General features: G+C 32.2%; 1 protein-coding gene across 1 annotated transcript; it reads right to left on the bottom strand.

Moving 5' to 3' along the window:
- Nucleotides 1-505: 505 nt before the first annotated feature.
- LOC121369081 (synaptotagmin-1-like) lies at nucleotides 506-10,619 on the bottom strand. Its single transcript, XM_041493921.1, has 9 exons — nucleotides 10,538-10,619; nucleotides 8,762-8,944; nucleotides 7,338-7,535; nucleotides 6,601-6,861; nucleotides 6,143-6,316; nucleotides 5,682-5,758; nucleotides 4,367-4,496; nucleotides 3,482-3,610; nucleotides 506-2,122 (listed from the first exon to the last, which is right to left on the bottom strand). The coding sequence occupies exons 2-9, from the start codon at nucleotides 8,921-8,923 to the stop codon at nucleotides 2,048-2,050; spliced, it is 1,206 nt and encodes a 401-aa protein (XP_041349855.1). The 5' UTR covers nucleotides 8,924-8,944; nucleotides 10,538-10,619; the 3' UTR covers nucleotides 506-2,047.
- Between the last annotated feature and the right edge of the window lie 148 nt (nucleotides 10,620-10,767).

Raw genomic sequence — 10,767 nt, 5'->3', positions numbered from 1 at the left:
TGCTTGCTCTGTAACCATAAAAATCAAAAGGAAGACTCATTCTAGAAAGCCAAAAGTCAAGTATTATTTTAATTATATAATTAAACTATGAACCAACAAATATGGTATATTTCAGCTTGCAAGCTCGTGTGAGACCTTTAATTACTCATTCTGATTAGTTAATTTGAGAACGTCAAAGCAAATACATGTACTCATTCTGGCTAGTATATTTAAACATCCCACAGGATAGCCAACGTAATTAATGTTTTATCTGGAATTTCCAGAATAATATAAAATTATATTAATGACACTTTTCTTAGTTATAGATAAACAATAACCATGTAAGGGTTTTCTATGTATTTATATGATAAAAATTAAGCAAGTTAAAGGTTTTCCCCCATAAATCATCTTTTTTACTACATGTCGACTTACTTCAACAATAACAAAACTAAAAATAAATTAAACAAGAATGGACATTTATCTCATTGCAATTAAAAAAATATATCAATTATAAACTGCTTTATTATTTTTACTGCAGTATACATTTATATGAAACTGCCATATTTGGTGAATACTGGTAGGTAGTTTTGATCACAATTTGGTAAATCGGTCATTACACTATTCTAAAAAAAGGTTTTAAAATACACCAAAAATTTCACATATTCAAACTTCTTTAAGAAGGAATAACATCATCCCACGTTTAAAAACAAACATTTTTTTTTTTTTAACCTACAAATACATTTTATAAATGTATTTTAGTATCACAGCTACCACTTGCAATTTTTTATCACAGTTTTGTAAATAAGCAATTCTTATCACAATTTTATAGATAAACTTTTTTTTTTATCACAGTTTTAAAAACCCAACACTAAACACATTTATGTTAGACAATATTAGAAGCTTAAACTTCAATGTTAATTAATTTACTACAAATAAATGCAAAATGAAAACCAAACTGCTACATGGAAAGCTGTCCAAATATTTTTAAGCTCGGTAAATAAGTTACTACCTCACATATGCTCAATACGTAAACATTACATTTTAGGCAATTATATCATAAAAATAATGTAAATCAGTAGTTGTGAACAAATTAAAACATTTATCACAGATTGTTTTAAACCATAAATGCTGTTTTAAAACTAATACAATATAATTATGTAAACGTAACAGGCCCAGCCCATGTTCTGTATAACCAGTATACAGAAGTTTGTACAAATACTTTAACTTTTGAGTTCAATACTGTCAACAAATTAATACAGGACAAATACATAAACACTCAAAGAAAAAATTAAAGAGTAAATATTGTAAGCAGTAACATGCAATTAATCCCTCCACAGGCTAAACTACCAATTTAAATGAACGTACCACAAATTTACATTACATGTATTTTGTGGTTTGTCTTAACAGCTAATAGCTGACCCTCAAAATAATAACCCAACTCTTTTCAACATCAGTAGTGTCACAATGTTCAATCACTTCCATTTTTAAGGTTAACTTTATAATAAAGTAATGTTAAGATCAGATAAAACAATGTTTTACTAAGTTGTAGTCAAATATCCGAGATCAGTATGTTTTCATTTTTAATAAAGGTTATTTCAATTTTATAAAAATTATTTGAAATCCTGAATTTAAATTGTCTTTTGGCTAAAAGGAAAAAAGAAAGAAAAAGGACCAAGAGTTAACTCTTGAATAGTAATGTCATTCGAATTATTTTTCTCTTGAATGGTGACATAATTTGTTTAATTTGCAGTATAGCTTAAGTACTGAAAACATTTGTTTTTGGATAAAGTTTGGAAATTTTAGCATAGGTATTTTGTAAGACAGTGCTTACGAAAAAGGCAACAGTAGGAATAAAAACATTTCACTCATTATTAGGAATGCAAAATATACATACAGTAAAACAGATTTAAACTGCACAGCTCATAGTTCATAATATTATTATCACGTTAACCCTTAACCAACTGCTCCCATTCCAAATTCTTCTCTTATAATCCCCTATTCAATGTTATTTATTTCATCTTTGTAAACTTTCAGTCTCAATTCTGTGACAGGTATCAGTAGGTCTTGCTTAGTTTATTAATATTCCATCCACAATTCGGATTCTTGCATGACTTCCAGCTTTCCGGCAACTTACAGACACAACCTGACAACAGAGTAAACCAACATTTTATTTTCAGTGCAAATAATTTCAATACTGAAGCTACATGTAAAATACAAGAATAATAAATTAATATTCTAAACAGGGGACATTTTAACTTAACTGCAATTGTATGCATAAAAAGCTATAACTATAAATGATAGGGCCTAATTAACTCTGTCTCCTTTAAAGACTGAAGTAGTCGAACTACAACTAAATGTTAGTCCAAAGTTAATGCTGATGAGAAAAAGACAGGTGTTTGGCATAGATGATAGGAACTGCCTGATAATCAGATTGAAAAGAAAGAATTCAAAGAAGAGAAAGAAAAGGAAAGAAAGGAGACAAGGGGTGGGGAGGGCAGAGGACAGAGAGGAAGGAAGGAAATGTTTTATTTAACGATGCACTCAACACATTTTATTTATGGTTATATGATGTCAGACATATGGTTAAGGAACACACAGATATTGAGAGAGGAAACCTGCTGTCGCCACTTCATGGGCTACTCTTTTCGATTAGCAGCAAAGGATCTTTTATATGCAGCATCCTATAGACAGGGTAGTACATACCATGGCCTTTGATACACCAGTCATGGTGCACTAGCTGAAACGAGAAATAGCCCAATGGGCCCACCAACGGGGATTGATCCCAGACCGACCGTGTATCAAGTGAGCGCTGTACCAATAGGCTATGCCCCGCCCCGAGGAGAGAGAGATACCCTCCACCAATTCATTTCTATTTTAATAATTTGTGTTTCTAATCTTAATTCCAAGAAATAATCAGCTTTAATAACAACATATTCTCACTCTTGCTTTTCAGAGAATATGTAACTAAAAATGGAAAGGAATGTTTGTATCACGACACCCCAGCAAATTTTACACAATGGTTATTAGATGACTAACGTTATAAATGCAAAACTTGGTCACTTTTCAAAAGACTGAGGGAAACTTAGTGTTTCCCCCTTTCAAAAATAGTTAACCCGATCTCTCACAGTTTTTAATACACCAAGCAAGAAACATTGATTGAAATGGCAAAATTAGTAACAGCAACTGAAATCCTCATCCATAGAGTCAAAATGTTAACTGTATTGCTAACATTCAATCACACATTACAGACATTTCAGTCACAAATACATCTTTGTATTTTATACTGACATTTCAGTCACAAATATATCTTTGTATTTTATACTGACATTTCAGTCACAAATACATCTTTGTATTTTATACTGACATTTCAGTCACAAATCCATCTTTGTATTTTATACTGACATTTCAATCATAAATACATCTTTGTATTTTATACTGACATTATGACACTAGTAGTGAATTATATTGTATACACATGGTGACTGTGGTCAAAGCAACATACCTTTTTGCCTGACTGCATCTGGAACAAGAATCCTGGACAGCGGACACAAGCATGAGCCATGAACGACTCGCGGAACTCCTGGGCAGCTCGACTTTGAAACATCTTGTTGCGAATTCGTTCAGAGTTTTTCTGAAAAATATAGTTAGACCATGACTAGCCAAATACTAGAAATCAGAATCTTGAAAGGGATATCATTATATGTGGTATTCTGTAAGCAATTAATTGATTAATATTAGATTATAGTTTAGACTGTTACCACCAGTGCAACTAAATCAATACTACTCATATTGTACCATAACATAATCTTTTTTACCATATTTTGATCAGGTTTTTTCATTTGATTTTCATTACAAATTCATGTTTTATCAAAATGCTAAAGAAAGTTATTATTCAATCTAAGTTAATTTATTTTTATACCACTAATGATTTATGTAGTCGTATTTGCTATTGGTTATTTCAAAAGTTATCTTGAAAAACATATATCTATATCAAATACAGAACAGGCTCCATATTCATAAAAGTACTTACGTCAATTTATGATACTATGTAGATAAGTATCATATGTTGACTTGAGTATATTTATGAATACGGAGCCAGAGTTGCATTCACTCTTAATATAAATGAATGGCAGCCAAACAACCTTTGAATCTTTGACACGTTTACCAAACATGTGTGTAAGGGGTGTCATCTTTTTAGTTAAGCAGGATCACAATAAAAACAAATTTGTTGAAAAAATTATTGATTTGCAAAATATATTTGCCATTTCTGTAATCATCTGATTCAAACACAAAAATACTACCACTATTGATATTTATTTCTAATTCTGAACTATTTACATATTAACTACTTCTTTAGCTATTTAAATCAAAAAGATAATAGTCTTACCAAATCTGTCAGTCTGTGTATTTGATGACTCCCTTTTTCAAGGTCAAAAGAGTCAAGGTCAATGATCACCTGACCCAAAGACTCATTTCCATGGTAATGGCTTTCATCAATCACATGGAGAATAATATATCTGGATAAAAACAAACAAAAATCATGAGTTAATTTAATTTATTAAATTGAAAAACTAAACAAAATATCATTTAAAACTGCTCCTTGCTTATCTTTAACTATTACAAAATTTTCCAAAGTTTATAAATCTATATTTTTAAAACAATAAAAACTGCAGACAATTTATGGTTCGAGTCCAGACATATTTTCAGCACTAATGGTTTATTTAGGTTAAAAATTAATAAAATGAAAAATAAAATAACATATGGGCCTATATCAATTACCATTTTCAGATTTTAAAAATTTAATTCTCATTTATAGTTAAACATGCTTGCCCAACTAAATCGCCAACTGACCAATTTAATTTCATCTGCAATTACAAAGTCTGCACTGACTATTATTCCAGACTAAATTACATATTATTTATAGGGTGGGATTTAACTCAGCTTAGGTGCTCAGATCATAGTTCGAACCTCCTCAGTGAACCATTGAGTTTTTTGTTATCAATTTGTATATCCAAGGCAAAACTGTGTGCAGTTTTGTCAGTCGGAAACTGTATATACCAAATCCCTTGCTACTAATTGAAAAATGTTACCAAATTTTTGACATCCAATAGCTGATGATTAATTAATCAATGAGCTCTAGTGGTGTCGTTAAATAAACTTAAAACTTTCAATTATTTCCACTGTTTATGTAGATGATTAACTCTGTTGCTTGACAAAACAACCTCCTCCTTTGAAACACAAAGAACGTCAAAGTTAAGTGCCATATATCAGTTAAGTACAATAGCTGCAATACAAAACAACCTCCTCCTTTGAAACACAACGAACGTCAAAGTTAAGTGCCATATATCAGTTAAGTACAATAGCTGCAATACAAAACAACCTCCTCCTTTGAAACACAATGAACGTCAAAGTTAAGTGCCATATATCAGTTAAGTACAATAGCTGCAATACAAAACAACCTCCTCCTTTGAAACACAATGAACGTCAAAGTTAAGTGCCATATATCAGTTAAGTACAATAGCTGCAATACAAAACAACCTCCTCCTTTGAAACACAATGAACGTCAAAGTTAAGTGCCATATATCAGTTAAGTACAATAGCTGCAATACAAAACAACCTCCTCCTTTGAAACACAATGAACGTCAAAGTTAAGTGCCATATATCAGTTAAGTACAATAGCTGCAATACAAAACAACTCCAACCTAAAAGCCAGCTCTTCAATAGGTACAGAAAATTCAAACGTTTCTTGCCAGACTGGGTCCAATGTGCTCTTCTTAACCTAGAATGATATAAATAAGAGTATTATAAACTGTACAATACACTACATAAATATATATAAATAATATTTTCATATACTTACCATTCATGACACCCAATAGCTGATGTGTATTTTTGTTCTGGGGTGTCGTTAAACATTCATTCATTCATTCTTATAACTGTACAAAATGTAATTATTAAACACTGGGGTGAAATATTCATAAACAGGATCATTTTAAAAAAATCATTATTGTATGAAATATAATTAAAAGATGGTAGAATACTCATAAACAGGATTCTTTAAAAAAATTATTAGTGTAGGAAATATTCATACACAAGATTATTTTTTTTAATTTGTTGTTTCAAAATAATGAGTCCAGTGTCGTATACTTGAAAGTAAAATCACCTGTGTTCTGTGCATCACTCCCACGCCTGGGATAGTGAGTTTAACAAATGGATCGGCTTTTATTCTGTCATCGCGTGGAGACAGATTGGTGGCTCTGAGCACAGACACAAACAAGCGGTCCGGTACTTGATATGAAAGACTCACATCTATCTCACCACTAACACTCAGGTCAGTCTGGAAAAGGCAAAAAACAATCCACAATAAAGAATGAACCAACAAAAAAAAAGAAATTGGTTAATTAATTAATCAAGTTCATCAACAAAAACAACTTAATCTTACAGTGACACCTGTATAATCTGGATCTAATATTTATCTTATTTAGACATGATCCGGTTTTTAGATTTTGCGTTTTAGAATTTAGAAAGTTGGGGACCATGAAACATGGCTGGTTTTGACAGGATTCCTGTTTGTTCAGGGTTCGGTTTAAACAAGTTTCACTGTATTTCAAAACATTTTACCTGCATTCGAAGAGTATACCACGCTGTGTGGATGGGATCTTGCTTGAAGTTGAAGGTGTTCATGTTTACGATGACTTCTCCCAAGAAGTCATCACGGCTTGTGACATCATAGTCCCAGACCTGTATAATCAGCTTAGCATCCAAGATTTCCAGTTCAGACAGAGTGAAGGAGAAGATTTCATTGAAAACAGGACTGTTGGTCTCAACAACAATCTGGGTTGTGTGACCCCCTTCCCCATGCAGGTCAGGATGCATCTCAAGCTGGAAAAAAAAGGTTTCACAGTAACTAATATTTGATAGAGATTATTTAGTTTTTATCATGTGACAATCTTATGTAAAATTAAACATATTTTATTGTGATTATAGTGATTTTCCCCAATGCACTATGTTTACCTCTCTACTGTTATCCAATATTTGGGCTAGGAAAAACAAATTAAATTTAAAAAAATATTCTCTACTAGTTTTCATTGTGATTCAAGGGAAATAACTCTTCAAAGAGGTTCCAGCATTACAGACAGGTAAGAGCAAACACATTTTGGAGAAAAAAAAAATCATATTGGAGTGTAGCAAAGTGAGCAGTTTCATGCAAGCACACATGAGTAGGAGCAATTGCTTGCATCAAACCATAAGGACTGGTTAACCAATGGCCAACCAGTACATCCACAAAACAATGAAGTCCAGTTAATCGTAGTTAAGATCAGTACTGTCAAATGATTGTCGTAACATTTAGTAAATACCTTAACATAAGGATCTGAGGCTTTGGACCTGATATCTCTGTTCCTAAGGTCGCGACACTTGAGGACTTTGACAAGGAGAAGATTCTGAGAGCCATCGTACTTAAAGGACAACTGAACTTCACCATTGTTGTCTCCGATGGTTGATGTTACTGACGGATCAAGTTGCTTGAACAATCCTTTCAACAGCTGCATGCTTTGCTAGAACACAAAAACAACACTTTTAGTACTTTTACTTTTGCTGTATTTTTCCCTTGAAACAAAATAAGTTAGTTGAGTTGTATCCAGTCAGATTGATAAGTTTTTTCAATTATACGATTAATCAATCTAGCCATAACAAATACATAAATATTTATATACATATTTTTTATATTTCTACCTAATTTCTGTGATTACCATTCTCTCAAGTATTATGTGCTCCAGTGTATAAAACACAACTCCCATCTCTAAGGAAAAACCAACAAGTAGCCTAAAGATGTTCTGAAAAGACCAGTTTTAAATATACAGTGGACTCTGTCTAAACCGGACTCACTTCGTACCATCAAAATAGTCCGGTTTACATAGAGGACCGGTTTAGACAGAGTTTCACCCAGAGTTATGGTTCTTGAATAATCGACAATGACATTTGATCCCATGTTTTGACTGCGGATTTGAATCAAATTCTTGTATTAATTTGACTTTAGTTTCTAACGAAAGTTTGATACGTTGCCATTTTTGAGGTCGTTCCGCCATTATAAATGAAATAAAATAACACAAAATATACGAGCGATTCGCACCTATTTATACATGCGTTAGGTTGACAAGTATATCTCGGCGAATTCATAAGTGTGCAATCAGTTAGGTATCAACACACACACTAATATTAATCTGATTGATCTAACGACCTACCGCAATAAGAGTAAACTTCACACGTGTGCGATTACATTTTGTATTTGGCGTCCTGATTTGGCAATTTGGCAATTGACGATCATTGTTCAACTAATTAAGCAGCCCGTCGTTCAGTCAAATCCCAATCCGGTGTAGACAGAGGTAATTAATGCATGAACGGTTCTTTCATTCTTGATTTTTGATCCCGAGTCCGGAGTAGACAGAGTACGGATTAGGCAGAGATTTATATCTAAGAGATAAACGGTAGCTGGACGGGACTTTAGAAATGGACCGGTTTACGCAGAGATCCGGATTACACAGAATCCGGTTTAGACAGAGTCCACTGTATTAATATTTATGTTAAATATTCCATCCAAAATTCAAAGCTAAAATTAATTCCAGTTTCAACTGCTTACCTGTTGTAGTTTATCTGATATAGGTGTCATTGCTATGTTTGTTGACTAAAAGTTAGTAGCAATAACCTTTTTTTTAGGAAAGTGATAATTTTTAAAATCTACCGACTCTGTTGACCGTAGTGTATAAAAAGAATCCCAACAAACCTTGTCTTGATCATGTTGATTCCATTCCACCAGATCACCACTTCCAGCTTTCCTTTTTTCAGCTTGTGTATTGAGAAATCTCGCAATCCTCAGAATTTTCTCTGGGTCCTGTCTTAATCTTCTCTCCTCTGGGGAGATTTCATGAGACTGACTTCCACCCATGGTCAAGTTCTTAAAATGAAACTAAGATACATCCAAACTATTACATAATGAATTGGTCCTGACCTCTATGAACCTTTTAAAAGTATATGTATGTATCATTTTTATTATTATAATTTGTTTTTATCCCACTAACTTGACTAAGTGCTTCCCCATAAGTTTTCATTACCTTCTTTCAACTTTCAGTTTTTCATTTTTAGCCGAGCTGCTATACTTATTTTGCTCACCACCTCAACATCCCTGACAAGAATCCACTATATCAAATTACAAAGATCTGGTTCAGCCTTCTTGAAACACTTCTTTAAATTAACCTGCCACTTGATTAGGGCTTCATAGCTATTAAATAACCAGGGCTAGCTCTGGGTAAGCAGGAAGTTTCACCAAATTATCTATTATTACACTTTAAAATTGTAATAATCCAATTATTTCCTATCAAAATAGCAATTATTGCATGAAATTATTTTGCCAAATTAACATAAAATTTTACAATTGTTTTTAAAATTCACATTTGACAAATTTGGTAAGTGCCAAAATAGAATACGAACACTTTTTAAGTGTTTTACCAGTAATGTACATACCGATTTAGTACACATGATTATTTTCAATTCCCCCAAGTTTATTCATGCTTGAAAATTTGTGACGTTTATTTTTTGTGTGCATGAAACATGCATTTTGTTTCACATTAGTTGTTTGCTCTGTGTCCATTCTCATGGTTTGTCTTTATCAAATAAAAGCTTCATCAACAACGATGTTCAAACAGGCACAAAATCCTTTCTGTTTAACCCTTAAATAAAGAACTGCTCTGATATCGCTGTAACATGTTTTTGATTAGTGTCTTTTCAATGACTTTAAAAATAAATTTTAATCCAACGTGTGCGTTTTTAGTTGTCTTAATATTTGTAGTACTTAGCAAAATTTATTTCTATTTCCTAATATAAACTATATTTTTTTCATACTTATGTAATTATTGGGAAATAAAATCTAATTTAATTTATTAAAAACATCAGAACAATCAGTAACTCAATAAATTTACAGACTAATATTTTAAAGAAGAAATTACATTACAGTAGTCTTCAAAATAGCAACACACTCAGGACAGTTTCTTTAAAGTTGCTGATATACTTGCTGTAAAAATGAGGATGAGACCTCACCTATAGTCTGTCCTACAGGGAACACCTTTTTTGATATTTTGGAATTTACTACAAGTTATTTATTTCTGAGTCAATTGTTTTGCAACTTGCACAAAAATATTATTAATTTTGTTTTTGCTATTTCCAAAACACTGACTTTTCTTCTTATGTCAAACCAAACTAAAATTATTTTTGTATAAGAATGGGACAGACTATAATTGCAAATTTAACAGGGTTCTGTGATTCCTGTGAAACCCAGATTTTGTAACAACACATAAGATTCTACCTGGTCAACTGTGTTCAATTCTACACGGAAGTTGGCATAATGTTTACAATCCCAAATACCGCGATTCAAAAGACCCCGCGTTACAATGACGTGCACATAACGTTACTGCAATAGACAGGTGCCCGATATCGTAGTTATTTAAGATACCCTTCACGAAAACATCCACTGCCTGTGTCTAGATGGTACAAAGAATATACTAACCGCTTACTTCAAACGAATAAAGCAATTATTACATGAAATACTTATATAAATTACCAACATGTTCGGAAGATCATGATTATGGTAGCCATATTGTTTACCTTGGATTTTTGCAATGACGTCAGTATATTGGAAAGAACAATTCATCATATTAAAATTTATTTAAGTATAACAACTCATACTCTTAGAAATTGGTAATTTTAATGAAAAATGTGTTTAATGTGAATTATATT

This window comes from Gigantopelta aegis, chromosome 3 (assembly GCF_016097555.1).
Source record: "Gigantopelta aegis isolate Gae_Host chromosome 3, Gae_host_genome, whole genome shotgun sequence".
Lineage (NCBI taxonomy): Eukaryota > Metazoa > Mollusca > Gastropoda > Neomphalida > Peltospiridae > Gigantopelta > Gigantopelta aegis.
Note: the sequence above shows the minus strand (reverse complement) of the source record. Positions and strands in the feature narration are given on the sequence as shown.